Source organism: Haliotis cracherodii, unplaced genomic scaffold, assembly GCF_022045235.1.
Source record: "Haliotis cracherodii isolate W230 unplaced genomic scaffold, xgHalCrac1.p SCAF_8, whole genome shotgun sequence".
Classification (NCBI taxonomy): domain Eukaryota; kingdom Metazoa; phylum Mollusca; class Gastropoda; order Lepetellida; family Haliotidae; genus Haliotis; species Haliotis cracherodii.
The window spans coordinates 15,777,445-15,803,718 of record NW_027266341.1 but is presented as its reverse complement, the minus strand read 5'-3'; the positions used below and the strand labels follow the sequence as shown (position 1 = coordinate 15,803,718).

Below are 26,274 nucleotides of genomic sequence, written 5' to 3'. Positions count from 1 at the left end.
AAAGTCCTCCTGAAAAGAGGAGTCGCTTGTGTGAAGTTTCGAACGAGTTTGCTCATCGGCACCATGATGAGTTTAAAATATTGGATAAACATGGGATAAATATATATTCATTCCTCGGTGGTATAATAATTAAGCCCGAATTACATATTAGATACATTACCTGATAACATACCGGTATTACTTCTTTCAACAACTTTCCAAAATTTACACCGGCGCTTTATTGGCGTGTGAACTTCCGGTTTTGCGTGTCACGTTATCAACACGGCAAAAAGTCTGACACACTGCTGGTGAAATCCAAGGCCGCACCAAATATTCACCATGCCGAAAGACAATATAAGAGAAAATCTGGATGGAAATGAACTGGACCTTAGTCTGAATAATCTGTCGGTGGTCCCAGTAAAAGAATTGGTAGGTAATACTGACACTTCTCTGATCGTTTAAAGTGAAACCACTAATTGGAATTAAGCTGTGTTCATTTTCAACCAGCTTGATCACACTGATCATAAGTATTGACATTTGATCAATAACCGGGTACCATTCTCTTCTATGACTTATTCTGTCTTTGTATGTACATTTCCATGTTGCAGATGATTTAGGTTAGTTCTCAAATAACTCATTTATATTGAGGGTGAACGTGGTGCATTTTGCTTATTACTCAACAGTCAGCATTAATTCAGTTATATGATCAGTGATTGGCAGTTAAAAGTTTGCAGTTTGATGATATAACTGATTGAGAGTGTATGTGCTACACATGCTGTGCCAACAAATGAAGCCATAAGAAACTAGGCAAGACTGCAGTTAACTGAGTGCTGCTTATTTTCAGTATGGCTTTCCTTTCAAAATGTTCACTGTTCTCACATACCCCTTCAATCCGGGGATGTGAAAACGCAGAGTGAAAACGGCACCTCATTTTTTTATTAATGATAGGACCGATTTGTGTATAGTAAACTATGGTTATAACAAATTCTAAGGAACCACTAATTAAATTTGTTATAACCGTACAGTCGCCGTAGTTCGTTATATGCATATATACAGCATTGTGAGCATGTAAACAGCAAATGGACGGGACCCCAAAACAGTTTACTGTAGTTTACTGCATGTACTGTAGTATAGTATGCAGTAATGCTAAATCATCATGGTAGTTAATTTATAATGGAACATAATGGCGTACGCTTACTAACCTCTTAAATATGTTGTATGCAAAATGTTTCCTGTTATTTGTTCAATCTTTATCACACATCAATTAGGATTGATCGTTGATGAATTTCTTTAGCAAGATTTAATATGTTTTCAAAGTATCTGCCACTAGTGACTCAATGGTGGGCAACTCTATATTATCAGGATATTGCTATTGTGCGGTGTGATACGTGTTGAATATGTGCTATATATCACTTCCTGTTATAAATCATTTCATAATCTGTTGGGTCATCATCATCCAAACAAATGGGTTCTTTTCTAACCAATTTTGAATGGAGAAAAAACGTTAATGTGTTTTCTTATCAGTAATCATCACATACTAAATGAGTCCTGTATTCAATCAAGCATTGAAATATTGTTCTTAAATTTGCATTAGTCGACAGAGGGTTTTGAGAGTCGACAGAGTCAGTATATTGTGTCTGAACTGGGTACCCATGTGGTATCTCAGTGAGCTAGCACTATAAAACTGGCATTGGTCTTGACTAGTACCAGCAGATACATGGACGCACATTCATATACATGTACACTCGATCCTCGGGATTAGATTCCCCTTTCCTATCCTAAGGCAGATGATGTTGTTGATTGTTGTTTAACGCTGCACTCAGCAATATTCAAGGTATACATAATCTAGTCTGGACCAGACAATCCAGTGATTGACATCATGAGCATCGACCTTCGCAATTGGGATACGATGACATGCATCAACCAAGACAGCGAGTCTGACCACCCAATCCATTAGTTGCCCCGTTATGCCAAGCATGGGTTGCTGAAGACCGCAACTTCACGGGTTGATTAGTTGTGAGTTAGAGTTAGGTATCTCACCTTATTTAACTGTTATATTTTCATCCAAAGTTAATCCACACAATATTCATGAAGAATCTTAAGAAAAGTGGCCACCATGCATACACATAAGTATAAACACTTGGGTTCCGTCACCCGGTAAACAAGCACTAATTATTTACCCTTGGTTCCATGGTAAGGTGTTGGCTACTTTACTTACTAGACTACCAAGTTTCAAGCTGGTAACACGAGTTTGATCCTCTACTCACATTGTGCTAAATGAAGTTAGGAAAAATGTGCCTGATCAAGTGCAGTACTTCTCAACATTGGATAAATAATCCAATGCCACGGGATACTGTTCACACCATTAACCCCATCTTCCCTAGACGAGAGTTAACTGACAATTTAAGTCCAGTTTCCACCCTTGCCAAACTAGGCTGGTATTATGGAGTTACATTTTGTCTGGACTAACAAGTCTATGCATAGTCCAATCAAAAACGCGCAACGAAATCGAATTCCGGTTTGTAAAATGTCGTGCAATGTCGATTGCAGGATTTGCAAAGCATGTGCACTGCCAACTTGGCGTCAACATATATTTTCCAAATCTTTTCATGTTTTTAATCAAAGTGCTGATGTGATTTGATGCACTCCCGATGTAAGACCCATTTTATCAAAATATTGATCTTGATCTTGATTATCGATCAGATCATCTTGACTGGGCGCTGACATTTTGTTTGAAACAAAGCAAGTGATATGAGATGAGGAATCTGATTGGTCCATAGGAGAGGTTTAGAATAGACATAACTTGTAATAACCACTGGTGGCGCTACGATCGAGCCCAAGAATTCCAGCCTAGTCCGGCAAGGCTGGAAACTGGACTTTTCAAGTCAGTTGACTCTCTAGCCTCGGGAAGATGCATTAACCCCTGGTGTACTTGCTTCCTATCCGACGTTACTTGTTGATGTTAAATGTAACAGTGATTATGTGTATATGTGATTCATCTCAGTTGACATTGTTTCATTGTAGAGTGCCATACCAAAAGCCACACATCTGGATTTATCCTGCAATGTTCTGACATCATTACCTGTGAGTAACACACTTCACGTCAACTTGTTCCAGTTAGCTTACCGTATTCAACGTAATACGCGCCCCGCTCTAATAAGGGATATTTGCTAATATATTGGCTAGTGAACAATCCCAATTAGCACCCCTTCCGATTATTCAAAGTACACAAGACTTATTTATTCGCGTATAATATGCACTCGTGTCTTATATGCGCCCTTAATTATGGGCAGTTAAATTTTTCGAAAATTATATCTGTCATACATAAACATTTCAGGCTGTCACTGTCAGCATAAACCACGAAATTTATCTTTCAACTCTGTTTTCTTTCACCAAAATAATATTCTAATAAGAACCCCTTATTTCTAATTTTGAGAGTGCCCTGGGCGCTTATTATGTCGAATACAGTATTTATTTTACAAGTAATGTAATATGTATAGGTGTTTTGAGCTGAACATGTTGCAGAGTAAAATATTGGGGTGAGTGATATAACAGGCATAACAGTATATTCCAGTATGTCCATACAGAGAAAATATTCTCTAAATTTCCTCAAGCAGTCAGTGTTCGATTAAAAAGCTAAAAATTACATGAATTTCCAACACTTATCATACCTAGGCTATTTATAATATTTATATTTTTCCATCATGTTTGTGTGTATTATAGGATCCCTTCTGCAATCTGACCCATCTGGTCAAGATTGACCTGAGCAAGAACACCCTGTCCTCTCTGCCGATGCGATTTGGCAATCTGACCCACCTACAACACCTGGACCTGCTGGGCAACCAGCTGACCATCCTTCCACTCAGCTTCTTCAACCTCCAGAAGCTCAAGTGGCTGGACCTGAAGGACAACCCCTTAGAGCCTGGCTTGAAGCAAGTAGCAGGGGACTGTCTGGATGAAACACAGTGTCGCAAGTGTGCTAAAAATGTAGGTGGTCTTGATTCTCCACATGGGTACAATGTGTGAAGCCCATTTCTGGTGTCCCTCACCGTGATTTTGCTGGAATATTGCTACAAGCGGTGTAGAACCAAACTAACTCAATCATGTAGTCATCAGGTCACTTCTGGGGCGGTCGGATAGCTTAGTGGTTAAAGCGTTCGCTCGTCATGCCGAAGACCCGGGTTTCATAAACACTTGAATCAAGGAGATGCTAAAGAACGCGTCTCTCCTGACAGCAAAATGTGTTCCATTTAGGCCTGCTGCCATGGACTTGAAACATATTCTTGTTCTCTTTTCTTTTCAGGGGGTGGTCGGGTAGTCTAGTGGTTAAAAGCTTGTCAAGCTGAAGACCCGGTTCGATTCCCGATATGGGTACAATGTGTGAAGCCCATTTCTGGTGTGCCCCCGCCGTGATATTGCTGGAATATTGCTAAAAGCGGCGTAAAACCATACCCACTCACTCATGTGACTTCTCATCTTTTGGTAGGAATACAGAGATATCATTCTATGTAACTCAGAGACCTTGTGGAAATGTTTTCTTACGTTAATTTTTGGAAGCTAATTGTCAGTTTTATCCTGTTTATGTCAATATCGAATATGATTTCAGGGTTCGAAATTAAGCATGAAAGTTAATGGCTCCTTGCCATAGCACTATGTTAAAGGTCAAATATTTAGCTTGTCACTGGATTCAAGCACTACAGGAGCAAACCTCAGGACTCATGTATCAACTTTATTTGTGAATACTGATTTGTATAACATTCCAAAACTATCAAATACACTGAGAATATCCTTATCCAAACTTGAGTGGTTTTAAGTATGTTTCTGACTGTTGAAAATTTGATTATATACAGAGTAACCTTATTCCATCGACCACTAGGGTTCACGTGAATCAGTTGATTATAGCATGATAATCTTATAATCAGTGTTTATTTATCCAGAAAGTATTAAATATTTTGATGGAAATTGAATGATATTGTGAGCACCTTTTCTCTGTTATGTTTAAGGTTTTAAGTTGATTCAAAATGGAATTGTGGGGGAGGGGGTGGGGGTGGGGTCTCATTTCCACTTGATACTGATACTGATCATCATGATAATTGTTCTTCTTGAAGTTTATTGGTTAGGAACTGTTCATGCTATGTCAGTTTGTGTCTTCATGTGGAATAAGTAAATGGTGAAGGAACTTCATGACAGCCAATCAACTGGAAGTCACTTTCACACGTCTGACAAACATTTCCAACTTGTGTATGATGGCGCATGTTCCTTCCAGGTTCTGGTGTACATAAAACAAGCCAACTCGGAGGCCGAGAGGCGGAAACAAAAACTGTTGAAGGAAGCAAGAGGTGAGCATTTTACTTGACATTGTCAGGAAATTAGGACAATGAAAACATCACTGTAACAAATGTTATATTTTTTAACTTATCCTGCATTACTCCGTATTGCATTTACTGCTGTCTTTGACAGAGTGACGAACTGTGTGAGATCCAGCTGCTGAAGAAAGTTGTCCCAACCAGCTCAGGAGGCAGCGCCCTCTCACAGTCGGCACGTGACCCGGAAGTCATGACGTCACACAAAAACACATAACTGCTTTGTCACCTCCACGGACGGACGTACTGTGTATCCCTTGTGGAAATTAAAGCTTATTATTTGTTTTTTATATTTTGCGTGTTTCTACATTCATTATATGCAGCTACATTGTTACCTGTTATGGGCCGTGACCTTAGGGTCTTCCCATTCGTAAATTGTAACGTTTATCGCTCGTCTGTGGCTCACGTCACAGTAATTTACGGGCGCAATGTTGTTCCCGCCATTTTGTTTTCTTTCCCGCCATTTTGGCCATTCACCACGTGGCCACGTAATGTCGTGTTCTGCGTTTTGAATTCTCTCTTTGGCTTGGGTAATACATTACATTTATGTATGTTGTTTTGGTGTGCTTAAAGCCTTGCCTTTTCACTACCTCTCAGCGTAATTGTTTCTTCTCATAAACTTCAATATAATACGAAGTTTTTGAGTTACATTATGTCTCCCGTACTCTGTGGTTTTGCCACATGGTTACGTGTTTGCACATGGTTATGTGTTTGCTTAAAGCTATGCTTTTTCGCTACCTTTTAGCGTCATTGTTTTATCTCATAAACTTCATTGAAATACAAAGTTTCTGAATCACATTATGCTTCCCATACTTTGTGATTGGCCACATGGTTATGTGTTTGCTTAAAGCTATGCTTTTTCGCTACCTTTTAGCGTCATTGTTTGATCTCATAAACTTCATTGAAATACAAAGTTTCTGAATCACATCATGCTTCCCATACTTTGTGATTGGCCACATGGTTATGTGTTTGCTTAAAGCTATGCTTTTTCGCTACCTTTTAGCGTCATTGTTTGATCTCATAAACTTCATTGAAATACAAAGTTTCTGAATCACATTATGCTTCCCGCACTTTGTGGCTTTGCCACATAGTTATGTTTTGCTTAAATTCCAGATTTTCTGCCTCGCTGCACTTGTTGCCGCGGGAACAAATCTGGTCGGGGCCGCCCCTTTCTGCCGTGATTGTACGACGCCCTGTACTTTCACAAGGCAGTGCCGATGTTGCAGTCATTCGTCGCTGTGATCCTTCAGCTCATGCGAGTATCCAGGACACACCTCGCTCAACGTGCTCGTCGACCCCCACCTACGTTGACGGCAGCAGCGCTCAGCGGAGCTTTGCAAGTGCTCCCAGCACCAACGGCGGCTCCCAACGTAGAGTCTGCCTCCCATGGCACGACATACGACCGTTCACGGTCTCCTACTCCACCGGCGGCTCCAGCGCTCCCAACGTAGAGTCTGCCTCCCCTGGCACGAAATACGACCGTTCACGGTCTCCAACACCACCACATCAACGCTGATGTCTCCGGCGCCCCCGGCGCCTCCGGCGCCTCTGATGTCCCTGCGCTCCCGGCGCTCCCGGCGCTCCCGGCGCCTCCGATGTCCCGGCGCCTCGTGCGCTCCCGGCGCTCCCTCCGGCGCCTCCGATGTCCCGGCGCTCCCGGCGCCTCCGGCGCCTCTGATGTCTCGGCGCCTCGTGCGCTCCCGGCACCTCCGGCGCCTCTGATGTCTCGGCGCCTCCGGCGCTCTCGGCGCCTCGTGCGCTCCCGGCGCCTCCGATGTCTCGACGCCTCTGATGTCTCGGCGCCTCGTGCGCTCCCGGCGCCTCCGATGTCTCGGCGCCTCTGATGTCCCGGCGCTCCCGGCGCTCCCGGCGCCTCTGATGTCCCGGCGCATTCGCCTCGTGCGCTCCCGGCGCCTCCGGCGCCTCTGATGTCTCGGCGCCTCCGGCGCTCCCGGCGCCTCTGGCGCTCTCAGAGCTCCCGGCGCCTCTGATGTCTCGGCGCCTTGTGCATTCCCGGCGCCTCTGATGTCTCGGCGCCTCGTGCATTCCAGGCGCCTCTGATGTCTCCGCGATCTGGCGCCTCCGCATCCTCTGATGTCTTCGGCGCTCCCGGCGCCTCTAAGGTCTTTGATCTCATGATCTTCGACGCCTCTAATGTCTCTGGCGCCTCTGACTACTCCGGCGCCTCAAGAGTTACGGAAGAAGCGCCTATGATATATTCGGCGCCTAAGATGACCTCCGGCGCCCAGATCAACAAGCTTTATCAAGCTCAGATCAACGAGCCGACTATCCGATCTTCTACTGCGGCTTAAGGGGCACCATCGGCAATCGCCTCCCCGGCGCCACTGCCCTCTTCTCTTGCTGCCCTCTTCTCTTGCTGCCGTCTCATAACTCGTCACACGGAGAAGCATGGTGAAACAACTGTCGCCGCTCCTGTCGCTACTCTCCCGTCGGTCTTCGGGATCGTGACTATCGTTCTACTTCCTGGGTGGAATCTTTTCAACCAATAGACAGTTGGTCTGATTCAACTTGCCCACTGAGACGTTATCCATAATCCCGTCGTTTAAAGCGCTATGATTCCGGAGAGATGACCTGCGGGTTTCCATCGAAACAGAGCGTCATGTGAACAGCGTCTGTATCAGATTCGACGACGACATCCACTTACAAAGAGTTTACTTCGTCAACATCGCCGACACCAACGCTGTTCTACCCTACCCTAGCGCCAGCGTTCCTGAAAGAGACTCTTCCTCGGCGCTCACCGGGTTTTCCACGACGCCCATGGGGTTCCGTGTTTTATCGCAAAACTCGGGTACACCACTTGATCGTCTCTCACGCAGTTCATTGAGGATTGTCTGTGTGTGGAGTTTGCACCTCAGTTCCGACTCCAAGGCGGTTTTCTCGGCTACTGCGCAGTGTGATTTACATGTCACGTGTCAAGTACTCGGACTGTCAACAACTCCGACCGGAATTAGGTCAACTTACCATGGCAAGGGGTGCCATGTATTTCTACAGATTGGTTTCCATGTCTACCTGTACGCTTGGTGCTACCACTCAACCAGGCGCCTGTCGCAGTCCATCCATGCACGGATGTTGGAAACAATAGACCTCCTCTACCAACACGGCTGTCACGAGGAACCTTGTTTCATCAACCCTTCGCTGTAAGAACGATAGCGCCTATAGGCGTTCAAGGGATGGAAAAGATCGCCTTCCTTCGTCTGGTTTGATCTTTTCGACTACGACACCTTCCTATCTTCCGCCTTGACTACCGGACACAGTGTCGATTTGATACTTAAAGTCCCTCGGCCGTCCCACTGACCCCTGTTGCATACCTGCCTCGTATCGTGTTGTCGTCCTCCATCGTCACCTCGATATAAGAACAGGAGTACTTATACGCCGCTTTAGGGATGAAAACGATCTCATTACTTCGTGCAATGGCCATATTGCCTCGACTTCCTACTACCCGGTTACGTCGATGCCCCGGCGGTCGATTGTGAAGCTGGTTTACTTCGTCTACTTGAGGTTGGCTCGCAGGCGATCACACCTTTTTCCGAATCGTACCGACGGTACGCAATCGCAGACCCCTGTTGCTGACTACCACCCCTGCCACCTTGTCAGTGGCTAGTGGCCCACACCAGCCCACATTGTGACCACCTGTGATCCAGAGATCAACACCATTGGCACAGCAACAGCCTCGAGATAAAGGCTTATCCAGGACGTCGCTTGCTGACAGTGCTTTCTCGGTCACGCCCTGTTGATCGTGTCCACTGACGACGTCACCGTAGTGTGGTGTTTGCGGACCCAGAGTACTCGCCCCTCTCCCGGCGCTACAAACTCGACCGGCGCCCCCGAGAATCACCATCTTCGGCGTTCCAGGCGCCTCAAGCTCTCCGACGCCTCACGCTCTCCGGCGCCTCGGGCCAGAATATGTCAAACGGTCGACACCCCAACCCTAGATCTGTTTGCCTCATATCTGAATGTGGCCAGCTGTCGTCTTCCATTCCACCTGTGCCGGATACGACCGCTGTGGCAGTCGAAGCCTTCCATCGTTCCTGAGAAGGATTACGCGTGTACGCTTTTCCGACTCCGGTTCTCCCTCCCATGGTTCTCCAGAGATCCAGGCCACTCGACCCCTGCCATTGACTTTGGTCTCGCCTTATTGGTCAGCCAGAAGTTGGGTTATCGACCTCCGAAACATACCCAGAGACAACCCCTGGAACTTCCGGTGTGGTCCAACCTTCTGCTCCATCCACACGGTCTGTTGCCACACCCTCATACCCGCATGTTATCGTCTGCACGCCTGACACACCTGCAGAAAGCCAAGGGCTATTCGGCTTGAGCGACCAAGGCTATTGCTTCAGCCCACCGTCCATCTACAGGGGGACTGTATGCCGATAAATGATGCTTGTTCCAGGCATTTTGTTCTGACAAACACCAGGATCCGATGACAGCGTCACCGCAGATCCTGGATCAGTTCCTTCTGTACTTGCGTAGCACCCGTCGGTTGAAGGGCTTACCACCCCCACACACCTGGTCGCCATCTACTCCGTTCTGGCCATCCCGGACGATCGGAGAAAGACGAAAATTCCCGACCTACGGGCCTGGCTGCGCTCGTTCAGTCTTGAAGACCTGAAGGCCAAGTTCGGACCGCCTGCGTTGGATCTGAATGTGGTCTTCAACGCCCTTCGAACCACTCCCCTCGTCTTCCTTCTACGACCTTAAGTAGAAGACGGGTGTTTCTACTGGTTTTGACTACTGCCGCTCGAGTCCATGTACAGCACGCCCTCGACGTCTCCCGTGCCCGGTTCGAATGCGGTACCCAGGGCGCCGTTCATCATGGACCGTACTGGGACGTCAGCGTAAAGACTCAACTCCCAGGACAGCCTGATAGATCATTCCTTGTCCCCTCCCCCCTCGTCCAGTGTGGGTGCCGAGGATGAGGATGAGCGTCATTATGCCCAGTAAGGGCACTGAAGGTTATTCTACGATCTAAAGACTGCCGCAAGTCTAGGAAACACCTTTTTCTGCCGGTCTCCCCTACGTCGCAGTCGTTGGTCAGCCGGAATACGTTTCCCTGTGGCTCCGGACGGTCATCCTTAAAGCTTATGAGCCGCCGGATTGGACCCTCCCCCCAAAGGCTATCACCTGAAATAAAATGAGATCAGGGCGATCGTATTTACACTGGTTCTTCACGGTATACTGTTCCATCCAGTCGTTCAGGGAAGCCTGTTCGTGGCGATCGGACACCGCCTTCACCAACCACTACTTCCGTGATGTAGCCTTGAAAGTTGTCGCCGGCGTTCACAGTTTTGGTCCCTGGTTGTAGCCCAACAGGTCATCTATCTCCGACGCCACTGATTCTCCGATACCTTGAGCGGGGCCCGTCGACCTCTCTGGTGTTTATCACCCCAGACGAGACGGATCTCTTGCGTTCCGCATTCGCTCTTAGGTCAGTTTTAGTTTTGGGTTACCCGACTCATTCTATTGCTGTCACCTATCCGGGTTTTACTTTTTGCATCAACTCTCGTTTCCTGACGACAGGAATGGTAGTAGATGTGGACACCGGCGCCGACGCCAACGCCGCTGCTTCTCTGATACCTGAGCGGTGCCCGTCGACCTCACCGGTGTTCCTTGCCTCCAGCCTAGAGAGCTCTCCTGCGTTTCGCATTCGCTCTTGGGATTGGTCGTAGATTTTGCCGCCGACGCCGCTGATTCTTCGATTCCCCGAGCGGGGCCCGTCGAACTCTCTGGTGTTTATCGCCTCAGATTAGAGGGCTCTACTGCGTTTCGCTTTCGCTCTTCGGTAAGTTATATATTTTGGCAACACGCCTCATTGTATTTCGGTTACCTATTCGGGCGTTTCGTTTTTGCATCGACTCTTGTTTCCTGAAGACAGGAATGGTCGTAGATGTTCCGGTCATCACTTGTATGCGGTGCGGATTCATCGGACCTTGACGAGGGTTTAATATGGTTCACATCTGCAGGTATGCCCACCGGCCATGCCGTCTGATAAAGATGCAATACGGAGTTATGCAGGATAAGTTAAAAAATTTAGTAAAATCTAAATATTTTTTACATTTGTATACTTATCCTGCATTACGAAGTCTAAGTGCCCTCCCTTTCGCTACGCTACCTCCCCACGAAGTTTCAGATGTTATGTTTAAAGCAGTTATGTGTTTTTGTGTGACGTCATGACTTCCGGGTCACGTGCCGACTGTGAGAGGGCGCTGCCTCCTGAGCTGGTTGGGACAACTTTCTTCAGCAGCTGGATCTCACACAGTTCGTCACTCTGTCAAAGACAGCAGTAAATGCAATACGGAGTAATGCAGGATAAGTATACAAATGTAAAAAATATTTAGATTTTACTAAATTTAGGAGAACACTTTCTCAGTAAAGTACAGATTGTCATACTTTTTTGGGGTTGAGTCCGTCCATGATTTGAACCCACACTGCCAGAGTGAGGCACCTAATTGCCAGCACAGAAAGTCAGCGATCTAACCCTCTCAGCCACCGAGGCTTCCACAAAAATGAAAGTCTGACAACTGGTAGTGTAGATCACATACTTTGTGTACCCCTCTGACAATAGTATATTGGCACAGCTCCCATGGCCGAAAGCTATGAACACACAATGCCATTTAGAAAGAGGTCAAATGTAACAAATGTTATATTTGGGATAACACTTTCTCAGTAAACAAACATTTGTTACATTTGACCACTAAATAAAACTGTCAGTACGATATCCATGGTCACTGATGTCTAGAACATTTGAACATCTGAATAGTTACACTCCCAAATGAGGCAGCCATGGTGTGATGTACCTGAAACCGTGTTGAAAGCAGCGGGATTCACTCACCAAGATATCATGTGTTGTTTGGCCACCATAGTTGTATAATTTGAAGCAAGACGTGAGAAGTCCACAATGAGCAAACACTTTTGAACTTTATTTGAAAGGTATCAGATATGTTCATAGAAATGAGAAATACTGTTCATTTTATAATTGCATGTATGGGCTTTTAATAATGCAAAATGTATGGTGAGGCTTAAATTGTCAAGAAAGTGTTTCAAGAAAGCATTTTTTGAGTATTTGAACAGTTTAACATGGGGAAATCTTTGACAAACTTTGACAAAAATACCAAAGAATTTGATGAAACTTTCCCATGATGAATCCCACACTCTATATTGTCATTACTGCATCTTGGACTGACTGTAAAAGAACGTGGTGTTGTTTCCCTGGCCTTTTGAAATTGACCTACCCTTTATGAAAATGACACTGGGGTGGTGGGGTAGCCTCATGGTTAAAGCGTTCACTCATCACTCCAAAGGTCTGGATTTGATTCCCCAAAGGGTATAATGTGTGAAGCCCATTTCTGGTGTCCCCCACCGTGTGAGGTGGAATGTTGCTAAAACCTGCGTAAAATGAACTCACTGAAAATGACACTTTTTTCATCACTGATTGGCTCTGACATGCCTGAGGACCCTTCCCTTTCAGCGACTCGGATGAACGCAGACTGTCATATTTCATGGTGTAGATTGTACATGTTCCACAAATTCTCAATTATTCAGAAAGGGAAGCTGCAGAGAAGCTGAAGGAAGAGGAAGAACAGAAGAAGAAGAAAGCGGAAAAACAGGCGGAAAAGGAACGAAAGAGGAAAGAGCAGCAGGCACGGAAAGCCCAGGAGAAGAGAGAGAAGAAGGAAGAGGAAGGAGAGAAGTGTGGTGAGTAGAACTCTCTGGCGACAGGTGACACATAGCAGCGGATTGGATTGGGTGGTCAGGCTTGGTGACTTTGTTGATTACGTGTCCTTGTACCCTGACAGTGGTATCTTGTTCATTATGTCAATCACTGGTTTATGTGGCCCAGGCTTGATTAAGTACAGGCTGCTGTCATATGGCTGGAATATTGCTGAGTGTGGTGTTAAACAGGAAAGTGTATGACTCATTAACTCACCAGGGTATGTATTAATGGAATCATACCTACGTTTGTTAAGATAAACCGTCTCATTTCTTAATATTTATCAAAATATCTTTTATTCTCCAGTTTCCCCATAAAGAGCACTTACTGGATTTATTTTAATCCTATATAAACAACTCTGTCTACTAGAGCTGTGACAATATATCGATATTGTATTGGGAGGTGAGGGAGGGGGTCGCTAGGTGGCCAAGTTGTCTGATGTGCTGAATGTCCCTGTGCAGTGTTGCGTCCCTTGGTCCGGATTAGGTTTCTGCCCTCCAATATCCCATCTTTGATCTTTGGAAGACAAAAACAAATTATTCAGGGTTGTGACTCACCTGCTAAAAAAAAACAAATATAAAATTTTGAGATAAGTAAAGTGCATCAGGATTCAAATCGTATCTTACCCATGGTATCAGGAAACATCTTGACCCAACCATATTGTTTGTGTCGGCTGTCTGCATCACTTCCTGGGCATGATGTCATGTGTTTCCATCTTTTCTTTCAGAAGTGAAAGCAGAAGTCCGTGAAAATGGCATCCAGAAAAGCAAGAAGCAGAAAACAAAAGGTAGATACTCAATCTGATTTATAGAAACTTTTTTTCATCTGAAATGATCATCAACAGTAAGTTTTGATATGACAGCTTGTAGTTTGAAGAAAAGAAAAAAGTAGTCTTTTCTTGAACAGGGCTGTTTGTTCATAAGGGGTGGGCAAGTAATATTTAAGTGATTGATAAACATGCTTCAGTTGGTCCTATGTGAATTATGTACATGCATTTCATAACTCATGGTGGTGGAGAGCGTGAAATGTGTTCTCTATTGCATGTGCACCTTGCTTTTTGGCGACTTAGATTATGTTTGGCACACAGTTCCTGATTATGTTGACTGTGTTCAGCAATACAAAATTGTTTAAACATTTAGGTGGGTGGCTAGATTGTTGCAATTTTAGTAATGGTTTTAATCGGTTAGAGCAGTCACAATGCTCAGACACCTGGTGTCCAGTCATGGACTGACCTATACTTGCTACTGTATTTGATACCCCTGGTGAAAGAGTGAGACCACTTAGACCCTTGATGTCCAATTGTCAAAATGATGAAATTCCTCGGTGCTAACATGGACTGACCTATACTTGCTGCTGTATTTGATACCCCTGGTGAATGTGTGAGACCACTCAGACCCTTAATGTCCAATTGTCGAAATGATGAAATCCCTCGGTGCTAACATGGACTGACCTATACTTGCTACTGTATTTGATACCCCTGGTGAAGGAGTGAGACCACTTAGACCCTTGATGTCCAATTGTCGAAATGATGAAATCCCTCGGTGCTAACATGGACTGACCTATACTTGTTACTGTATTTGATACCCCTGGTGAAGGAGTCAGAACACTCAGACCCTTGATGTCCAATTGTCGAAATGATGAAATCCCTCGGTGCTAACATGGACTGACCTATACTTGTTACTGTATTTGATATCCCTGGTGAAGGAGTGAGAACACTCAGACCCTTGATGTCCAATTGTCGAAATGATGAAATCCCTCGGTGCTAACATGGACAGACCTATACTTTCTGCTTTATTTGATACCCCTGGTGAAGAGTCAGAACACTCAGACCTTTGATGTCCAACTGTCTAAATGATGAAATCCCTCGGTGCTAACATGGACTGACCTATACTTGCTGCTGTATTTGATACCCCTGGTGAATGTGTGAGACCACTCAGACCCTTTATGTCCAATCGTCGAAATGGTGAGAGTGAGTGAGTGAGTTGGGTTTAACGCTGCTTTTAACAGTATTCCATTTATATCGCGGCATGTCAGCTTTATGTGGGAGGAAAGCCCGAAGTGATGCAGGTCTCAGACGTTTACCTCTTCGGTGAAACCCACGAGCAGGGGTATGGTGCTGACAAACCTTGAAAGGTCCATGGCATGAGCATATGGGCCACAGGCTGGCAACATGTGGCTGGCTTCACCTGATTTACAATAAGTCCACTGATGTCATGTGATCTCACATGCTCCAAAGCTTTTCGCCAAGAATATCCTGGATTTCAATGTCAGATATAGATATGTTAGATTCCAAAATCAATCACTGACACTCGAAACTCTGAGTGTATTTCTCAATAGAATAGAAATGTCGGTTATGTGTAATATACAGCTTACACGTTTTTGAAAGGCATTTAGAAGTGATACTCAGAAGAAAGAGAATTTATTGATGTCAACTTCTTTATTATGAATGGAGGAGTCAGTATATACTCCAAAACATTGTGTCCCTCATAATAAAGAAGTTGACATCCATAAATTCTTTTGCTTACAATTTATGATTTTGATTTATTATTTTCAACTTTTAATTTAATACAATAAAATCAGTCTTCTTTCTTCATCACTGAGACCGCCTCCGTAATCTAGTGGTAGAGCATCCGCCCGGAGAGCGGAAGGTCCGGGGTTCGATCCGAAAGACGTTAAAAGATGGTACTTGTTGTTACCCTGTCTGGCGCTCGGCATTAAGGGGCTAAAACAAGGACTTGCCGGCTCGGAGTCAGTATACTGTGTCTGAGTGGGGTATTCATGTTAAACAGCGGCATGGTATCTCAGTGAGCTAGCACTTTAAATCGGCATCAGTCCGGACTAGTACAAGCAGCCACACACACACACACAGACACGCATGCACGTCGCTATGTAAGTGCAATAATCTTGGACGGGACGTTAAACCCCATTTCACCTCACCCTTCTTCATCATTGAGGCTGTTACATAATTTCTGTTGTTTCTTTTTGTTTCAGAAGGAGGCTGTCTAGGACGATGTTGTTTGGTGTTGTTCTCTGTGCTGGTTGTGTTGTTTGCTGTCATGGTCGGAGTACACTTCTTTTGTCGTCAGAATGAGGCTCAGGCGTATTGCAAGACATATTACACACCAGCAAAGAATTTTACACAACAGCACTATAGATGCTCAAGAGACTTTGTTATAAAACTTATAGAAAACCAGTTTGGTAACAACACTGTAACAGATTTCATGACCAGGTCCATGTAAGGGCAATTCCATCAGAATTCATTCAAAGCATTCTTACACCAAATGTGCCACATTTATGAAATGATAATCACATTGTATATGATCTGTTTGCTCTGATTGTAAGTCTTGAGATTATGTTGACAATGTGCATCACTTTTTAATGTTTTGTTATGTTCCATCATATTAGCATAAAAAAATAAAAGAATTGGTTCTCAGGCAATGACTTCTTAAAATATAATGGGGCGGTGTTTTTTTTCTTCCTGCTCGTTCAAACTAGTATGTAACTATATAAACAGTTGTGTACCATCAACCTAGGAAAGGGCCTCCCTACAAAAACAAGCATACAAACTCTTATAGCCGCCGTGGCCATAACACGAGATGTGCAGTAAAGCAGTGTGAATAAGATTGAAGTAACTGTGAGCTGTTTTGGATACCAACAAAACATGCGGTACACATTAGGATGATGCGGGGGTGCCTGAGAACCAAGACTATTATTTTTTTTTAGCCTTAGAGCCAACCGGATTGTGGATTGGCTGGTCACAATGACTGTATGGAGGTGGAGCTGTGATGGACATTGCTAGTTTGGATCTGTGTGTAGTGTTGTCAAACATTGGTTTGATGGCTCCAGGTCTTGTTAACCATGTCGGACAGCTGCAAGGTGTCTATGGCTTAAAGCTTATTCATTCTCATGATCTTTGCAATCAGTTATAAATAATCTCATTTGGCTTTTCATTGTCTTAAAAATTTATTTTTAAAGTTACAATATGTTATTAGATATTCATCCAAATTTCATAAAATATGAGGTGGGAGACATTATATTGTTGTGTTTAATTTTGTTTTAAAGAAAGAATACATGACACCTGTGTACATTCACAGTAGGGAAATAGGGGACACAATCAGGGCAGGTACTAGGGGCCAATAAACTGAGGCAGCATGCTTGTCGCGAGGCAGTAATAAGTGCCCAGAGCGCTCAGAATGTTGATTTGGGGTGGGGCTTTATAAAACCACTCACAAGTTTAATTTGTTGTTGGATATCCAGTGGTAGAGGACCAATTGGTTCAAAGGTTGACGAAGCATGTTATTTATAGGAGTTACTAGTCAATCAAGTACCCAGTGTTTGACCTTGACCTACAAGTCTCGGGATACAGGGGATCAAGGGTCCTCTTAAAACAAGCATAGTTGCCTCTTAAAACAAGCACAGTCGCCTCTTACAACAAGCATAGTCGCCTCTTAAAACAAGCATGGGTTGTCAATTCTAACCGGATCTTGACAGGTTCTACGAAGTGATAGTCCTTTGGGATGTTGGTGTATCATGGTGTATGAGTGAATCGTGCCGATGCTATATACTGGAGCATCTATGGCTGTCATGTCTTCTAATCTCCTACTATGCAATGTTGATAAGTGTTTTTGTTTATTTCTGTTTTCAAATCTGCCTACCCACATTTTCAGTGAACTAGAATGGAATTATGAAGTAGAAAGTAGTGCAACAAAAGAGTTAGAATTTACTTTAGTATTTACATTTATAACTTCTATCCAACCAACGACCGCCTCCGTGGTCAAGTGGTAGAGCGTCCGCCCGGAGAGCAGAAGGTTGGTGGTTCGATCCCTGGCCGCGTCATACCAAAAGACGTTAAAAGATGGTACTTCTTGTTACGTTGTCTTGTGCTCGGCATTAAGGGGCAAAAACAAGGACTGGTCAGCTCGGAGTCAGTATAATGTGTCCGAGTGGGGCATTCATGTTAAACTGCGACATGGTATCTCAGTGGGCTAGCACTATAAATCGGCATCAGTCCAGCACTAGTACAAGCAGCCACACACACACACACAGACACGCATGCACGTCGCTATGTAAGTGCAATAATCTTGAACGCAACGTTAAACTCCATTTCACCTCACCTCACCTACCCAGCCAACCCTACTTGTAAGACATCACATCATGCTATCTTTCTACTGCATTGTTGTGTATTTCATTCCAACCAGCATCTATTGAAGGGCCAGGACGTCGATGGTTCTGGGTGTTTTTAAATCATGCCTAAAACAGTTTCTGAGTCAGATGTCACATGCATGATTCAGTTCTCAAACCAAAACAATAGAACTCCACACAGTGAAGCCGACAACCCAAGCCCTGCATAGAGTAAACTATTATTTCCAGAGTAAACTATTTTTGGAAATATTCTAATTGTAGGAAATTTATGAGAAAGCTAGTGTCTTTCTTGAGGATGAGTTACAATATACTGATTGCCAGCTTGATTGAATTAGAAGCCAATGTTAATCAAAACCTAGACTACAATATCAGTGCCGTGGTCGTTTGAAGCCAAATATGACATGGATATTTCACGGAAGAAGTGTTCCTGAATTGCTAATAAGCTTACTCCCGTGGTGTGGTCACTGGAGCTGAAACTTCTGTTGCGGAATAAGGCGAGCAGAGCCGCATAAGCTTTGGGGATGTCAGAATTTTTTTGCAAACAATGCTTCCGACGGTCAACGTCCTGGTCCTTTGATAAATCTGAAAACCAAGTTTTGAAAAGGAAATTTATTTGAGGGTATAAGGTTGATGGTTACCATGCAGCTGCAGTACATGAAACCCTCTTGATGGCGGTGTTTACTACTTATTGTATGGACAACATTGCAAGCCTTATGGTGAAAGTAATTTGATAGTTGCTAATCTTTGATGGTTATTTTTGACATGGTTGACCACCGATTGCAGATATGTCGATATGTATATAAATAAACAATTTGCAAATAATTGACTCGCCAAGCCTAGTACTGTGGTGCATTATTGCACTGATGGCACCGATTTAGTAATGTCTATATTTTTTGTGTTAATGATTAAATATGCAGTCTGTGAAGTTATTATCGTTAACTTATTTATGTTTAAGAATTGATTGCAATTTTATTTTGTGTTTATGGAGGTATTAATGTACAAATGATGTAGAATATGGTGCACACTTATAAATCCTGTCTTCTGATTTTCGCAACGTTCACCCTGTTTATACTTCCATGAATGTGAAAAAATATTAGAGTCAGTTCATGTGTCAAGCAGTTATCCTCCTGAACATTCCCAGACCTTTATGTATTGTATGTAATGTATGTAGATGTGGTGTTCTCAAGCTGATGGTGGAGGTGGTTGTACATTATTATAGTTATAAGCTTTGTTTCATAAACACTTGAATCAGGGAGATGCTAAAGAACACGTCTCTCCTGACAGCAAAATGTGTTCCACTTAGGCCTGCTGCCATGGACTTGAAACATATTCTTGTTCTCTTTTCTTTTCAGGGGGTGGTCGGGTAGTCTAGTGGTTAAAAGCTTGTCAAGCTGAAGACCCGGTTCGATTCCCGACATGGGTACAATGTGTGAAGCCCATTTCTGGTGTCCCTGCCGTGATATTGCTGGAATATTGCTAAAAGCGGCGTAACACCATACTCGCTCACACTCTTTTCTTCAGTGTTGGGGGCCATTTGTGCCCCTTGTATCTGAAGCACAGCACAGTGCAGTGTTGTGACTATTATACGCAATGGAAACCTATAAATGTGGGTGTAAAATTTTGCCAGTTATGTTTCTTGGTTTGTCAGCATTAAACCCCTGCTCTTGGGTTTCACCAAAGTGGTAAGCATCTAAGAACTGCATCACTGATATACCAGGATATAACTGAAATACTGTTCAAAGTTATGTTAAAGCCAACTCGCTTAAGAAAATGCATATCCCTGGAACAAGGTGTTTCTTTTGATGTCCAGGGGCGGTCGGGTAGCCTAGTGGTTAAAGCGTTCGCTCGTCACGCCGAAGACCCGGGTTCGATTCCCGACATGGGTACAATGTGTGAAGCCCATTTCTGGTGTCCCCTGCCGTGATATTGCTGAAATATTGCTAAAAGCGGCGTAAAACTACTCACTCACTCACTATTGATGTCCAAAATGTATTTTTCTGTAGAGGATTAAGTAAATATGTCCTCACCAATCATGAGTTTCAGAGGACCAATGGAAGATAGATTAAAGCTGGTATTTATTTTTGGGCACCAAAATTAACTACATTTTAGGCATTGATTGCTACTGTCTGAATTTAGCTCAAAACCACTTGGTTTAATTTTATCTACGAATAATCATGAGCCTGCTTATGACTCCCATACTGTAGCCATGGAAACATAGCGCTATGATAACTTTGTGTGGATCCCAAGGTTTCATATTTAAACTAGTCGGTGTACGTAGTTATCATTCATATAACAATGTACAGCTCACAAGAGGTTTAAAAACACATGATTGTTTTGTATTACATGGCATGACCGATTAACACATAATAGGAAAGTATTGCCATGGAGAAGGTCCTGCCTGTGTTTGTGGTTCTAATGCCCATGAGGTAAGATCTCTGTTTAGCATCATGGAAGACTGTCTGTGTATGTTGAGCAAATGATTTCAAGTTGCCAGTGGCATGGCATGGTGTGATGAATTAACAAAAGTAATTTGAGAGAATTGTATGTTCTTTAACATTTTTTAGTGGTATATAATAGCAGATTTGTTGTCAGGGTATGTGTACATGGAACTGGTGTTATACTGCAGCAGTGGTCCTGACAACAGTATTCTTATCACATATCATGTTTTGTTACCTTGAAATAAATCTGGAATAATATTATCCTATATGGTATCCCAAAATGTTCCCTCTTGTAATTAGTGCCACACATGCTTAACTAACAATACATATTTCACCAGAGCTTGTTACAGGGTGAGAATGTTACAGTTATGTATTTGTTAACTTGTATAGAAGTACAATGTATACGTAAATTAAGAATTATGTGAAAATAAAGATGAAACGTTTGAAATTTGTGATATTTTGAATGGAAACGTCAGACTGTGCTGGAATTTGTCGTTCAGTTGATTAGACAGTTACGTAAAGAGTGAGTGAGTACGGTTTTACGCCGATTTTAGCAATATTCCAGAAATATCATGGCGGGTAACACCAGAAATGGGCTTCACACATTGTACCCATGTCGGGAATCGAACCTGGGTCTTCGGCGTGACGAGCGAACGCTTTAACCACTAGGCTACCCGACCGCCCCTAGTTACGTTAAGAAAGATGCACCTCAGTATGTGCAGGTCCCCATATAGGTCCCCAGACAGTTGCCATGAGAAATGGGGGTTAACGCTGCGTTCCAGGTTCCAGATTAATTGATCCTGAACATGTGTTGTTGAAAAAGGACATTTCATGTCTGCATTTTGAGACACATTGAACATCCGGGGGTAGAATAGGTCGTAACAGACGACTATGCTTGTCATAAGAGGCGACTAATGGGATCGGGTGGTCAGGCTCGCTGACTGGGTTCATGCATGTCATTAAATCCCAATTGCTACATCGATGCCCATGATGTCAGTCTCTGGATTGTCTGGTCCAGACTTGATTATTTACAAACCGCCGTCATATAGCTGGAATATTGCTGAGTGTGACGTTACACAACAAACAAACAAAGCCTCTCGCTGAGTTCGACCAGTTTAAAGCTTGCCAATAGCCCTTATTCATTCATCGCATTGTAGACGACACATGCATTATCATGTAACTGGAATATATCTGATTGCAGCAGTGTAAGACTACACCTATACAGTTGACAAACTGAACACAGATTAACACAACTTTATTATGAGGATAGTCAATCAGATAACATAATAACCAAATACAGCAGGCAGCGCACAGTTATATTGACTATGTTACAGTTGAAAGAGTGTGGCACAGAGCTTACCAGGAGGATACTGTCGAGTACCTAGCAAGTGATTCTCTTACTTACAGTATCACCTTATTGTGGGAGGAAGTGAGTGAGTGAGTTGGGTTTAACGCCGCTTTTAACATTATTCCAGTTATAACACGGCATGTCAACTTAATGTGGTAGGAAAGCCCAAAGTGATGCAGGTCTCGGACGTTTACCACTTCGGTGAAACCCACGAGCACGTGTATGGTGCTAACAAACCTAGAAACATAATCAGGGCAAACCGGGATTCAAACCCACACTCATAGGTTTCTGGGGTGCCTATGGGACGCAACTCTGCACAGCGAATTGCGTCGCCTAAGACGACTGGGTCACCCGTGCCCCCTGTTTGACATGAGATTAGTGAGGTGTGGTGCTGACAAACCAATGATCATATTCAGGGTGAATCTGGGATTCAAATCCACTATCATTAGATTGAGACCTTCAACTCTTTGCCTCTGTGGACTGAACCACCCATGGCTCTGACAGACAATGGACAAGGGTAAGGCAAAAAGATGACCCCATTATATTCTTACCTGTCCTCTTGGCTTAATTAATTGAAAAACAATGTTCTATATATCAGGCTACTTAAAATCAATTTCTTGTTTCACATGACTTGTCCTTAAATTAGCTAGCCACAAGTTTTCTTTTCGAGTACTCTTCAGAAATTGTTTTCAATTACATTCCTAGAGTGTATGATGACCCAAATAGTCCCCATGGTATTTCAGAATCATTTGTAGATTGTAACGTAGCAACAAAACCATAATATCCCCCTCCCTACTCCCTCAGTTTTGCAAGCGACTGTTAGAAAGACGACTCTCTGAAACTGGCTTTCATGACTAAATGTCAAGTCAAGTATTCCACAGACTACTACCTGTGGCTATTCCTGTAAATATGAAAGTTCTCAAAAAATTAAATTGTCATCATGCATGTTGAGGCCAAACAGCAAGGAGACATGCTACCCATGAGGACACTGTGTACTTGTCTTGTACATACAGATATATAGGAAACATGGTCTCACTGTGTTCAACAGCAAGGAGACACGCTACCCATGAGGACATCGTGTGTACTTGTCTTGTACATACAGATATATAGGAAACATGGTCTCACTGTGTTCAACAGCAAGGAGACACACCACCCATGAGGACACTGTGTACTTGTCTTGTACATACAGATATATAGGAAACATGGTCTCACTGTGTTCAACAGCAAGGAGACATGCTACCCGTGAGGACACTGTGTACTTGTCTTGTACATACAGATATATAGGAAACATGGTCTCACTGTGTTCAACAGCAAGGAGACACGCTACCCATGAGGACATCGTGTGTACTTGTCTTGTACATACAGATATATAGGAAACATGGTCTCCCTGTGTTCAACAGCAAGGAGACATGCTACCCATGAGGACACTGTGTACTTGTCTTGTACATACAGATATATAGGAAACATGGTCTCACTGTGTTCAACAGCAAGGAGACATGCTACCCATGAGGACACTGTGTACTTGTCTTGTACATACAGATATATAGGAAACATGGTCTCACTGTGTTCAACAGCAAGGAGACACACCATCCATGAGGACACTGTGTACTTGTCTTGTACATACAGATATATAGGAAACATGGTCTCACTGTGTTCAACAGCAAGGAGACATGCTACCCATGAGGACACTGTGTACTTGTCTTGTACATACAGATATATAGGAAACATGGTCTCACTGTGTTCAACAGCAAGGAGACAAGCTACCCATGAGGACACTGTGTACTTGTCTTGTACATACAGATATATAGGAAACATGGTCTCACTGTGTTCAACAGCAAGGAGACACGCTACCCATGAGGACACCGTGTGTACTTGTCTTGTACATACAGATATATAGGAAACATGGTCTCACTGTGTTCAACAGCAAGGAGACATGCTACCCATGAGGACACCGTGTACTTGTCTTGTACATACAGATATATAGGAAACATGGTCTCACTGTGTTCAACAGCAAGGAGACACGCTACCCATGAGGACACCGTGTGTACCTGTCTTGTACATACAGATATATAGGAAACATGGTCTCACTGTGTTCAACAGCAAGGAGACACGCTACCCATGAGGACACTGTGTACTTGTCTTGTACATACAGATATATAGGAAACATGGTCTCACTGTGTTCAACAGCAAGGAGACAGCTACCCATGAGGACACTGTGTGTACTTGTCTTGTACATACAGATATATAGGAAACATGGTCTCACTGTGTTCAACAGCAAGGAGACACGCTACCCATGAGGACACCGTGTGTACTTGTCTTGTACATACAGATATATAGGAAACATGGTCTCACTGTGTTCAACAGCAAGGAGACACACTACCCATGAGGACACCGTGTGTACCTGTCATGTACATACAGATATATAGGAAACATGGTCTCAATGTGTTCAACAACAAGGAGACACGCTTCCCATGAGGACACCGTTTGTACTTGTCTTGTACATACAGATATATAGGAAACATGGTCTCACTGTGTTCAACAGCAAGGAGACACGCTTCCCATGAGGACACCATGTGTACCTGTCATGTACATACAGATATATAGGAAACATGGTCTCACTGTGTTCAACAGCAAGGAGACATGCTACCCATGAGGACACTGTGTACTTGTCTTGTACATACAGATATATAGGAAACATGGTCTCACTGTGTTCAACAGCAAAGAGACATGCTACCCATGAGGACACTGTGTACTTGTCTTGTACATACAGATATATAGGAAACATTGTCTCACTGTGTTCAACAGCAAGGAGACATGCTACCCATGAGGACACCGTGTACTTGTCTTGTACATACAGATATATAGGAAACATGGTCTCAGTGTGTTCAACAGCAAGGAGACATGCTACCCATGAGGACACCGTGTACTTGTCTTGTACATACAGATATATAGGAAACATGGTCTCACTGTGTTCAACAGCAAGGAGACATGCTACCCATGAGGACACTGTGTACTTGTCTTGTACATACAGATATATAGGAAACATGGTCTCACTGTGTTCAACAGCGAGGAGACATGCTACCCATGAGGACACCGTGTACTTGTCTTGTACATACAGATATATAGGAAACATGGTCTCACTGTGTTCAACAGCAAGGAGACATGCTACCCATGAGGACACCGTTTACTTGTCTTGTACACACAGATATATAGGAAACATTGTCTCACTGTGTTCAACAACAAGGAGACACACTACCCATGAGGACACCGTGTGTACCTGTCATGTACATACAGATATATAGGAAACATGGTCTCACTGTGTTCAACAGCAAGGAGACATGCTACCCATGAGGACACCGTGTGTACTTGTCTTGTACATACAGATATATAGGAAACATGGTCTCACTGTGTTCAACAGCAAGGAGACACGCTACCCATGAGGACATCGTGTACCTGTCTTGTACATACAGATATATAGGAAACATGGTCTCACTGTGTTCAACAGCAAGGAGACACGCTACCCATGAGGACACCGTGTGTACTTGTCTTGTACATACAGATATATAGGAAACATGGTCTCACTGTGTTCAACAGCAAGGAGACATGCTTCCCATGAGGACACCATGTGTACCTGTCATGTACATACAGATATATAGGAAACATGGTCTCACTGTGTTCAACAGCAAGGAGACACGCTACCCATGAGGACAACGTGTGTACTTGTCTTGTACATACAGATATATAGGAAACATGGTCTCACTGTGTTCAACAGCAAGGAGACACGCTACCCATGAGGACATCGTGTACCTGTCTTGTACATACAGATATATAGGAAACATGGTCTCACTGTGTTCAACAGCAAGGAGACACGCTACCCATGAGGACATCGTGTACCTGTCTTGTACATACAGATATATAGGAAACATGGTCTCACTGTTTTCAACAGCAAGGAGACACACTACCCATGAGGACATCGTGTACCTGTCTTGTACATACAGATATATAGGAAACATGGTCTCACTGTGTTCAACAGCAAGGAGACATGCTACCCATGAGGACATCGTGTACCTGTCTTGTACATACAGATATATAGGAAACATGGTCTCACTGTGTTCAACAGCAAGAGACACGCTACCCATGAGGACACTGTGTACTTGTCTTGTACATACAGATATATAGGAAACATGGTCTCACTGTGTTCAACAGCAAGGGGACACGCTACCCATGAGGACATCGTGTACCTGTCTTGTACATACAGATATATAGGAAACATGG

General features: G+C 43.7%; 1 protein-coding gene across 1 annotated transcript; it reads left to right on the top strand.

The window, feature by feature from the left end:
- Nucleotides 1-241: 241 nt before the first annotated feature.
- Nucleotides 242-21,080, top strand: LOC139449436 (leucine-rich repeat-containing protein 59-like). Its single transcript, XM_071230829.1, has 7 exons — nt 242-408; nt 3,004-3,063; nt 3,703-3,966; nt 5,246-5,318; nt 12,903-13,055; nt 13,799-13,858; nt 16,063-21,080. The coding sequence occupies exons 1-7, from the start codon at nt 319-321 to the stop codon at nt 16,308-16,310; spliced, it is 948 nt and encodes a 315-aa protein (XP_071086930.1). The 5' UTR covers nt 242-318; the 3' UTR covers nt 16,311-21,080.
- The last annotated feature ends 5,194 nt before the right edge of the window (nt 21,081-26,274 follow it).

Bases quoted from the DNA above. Each gene is read 5' to 3' on its own strand.
- LOC139449436 (XM_071230829.1), top strand. From the start codon at position 319: ATGCCGAAAGACAATATAAGAGAAAATCTGGATGGAAATGAACTGGAC. The intron at 3,967-5,245 runs GTAGGTGGTCTT...TGTTCCTTCCAG, and splicing joins GTCGCAAGTGTGCTAAAAAT to GTTCTGGTGTACATAAAACA. The intron at 5,319-12,902 runs GTGAGCATTTTA...TCAATTATTCAG, and splicing joins ACTGTTGAAGGAAGCAAGAG to AAAGGGAAGCTGCAGAGAAG.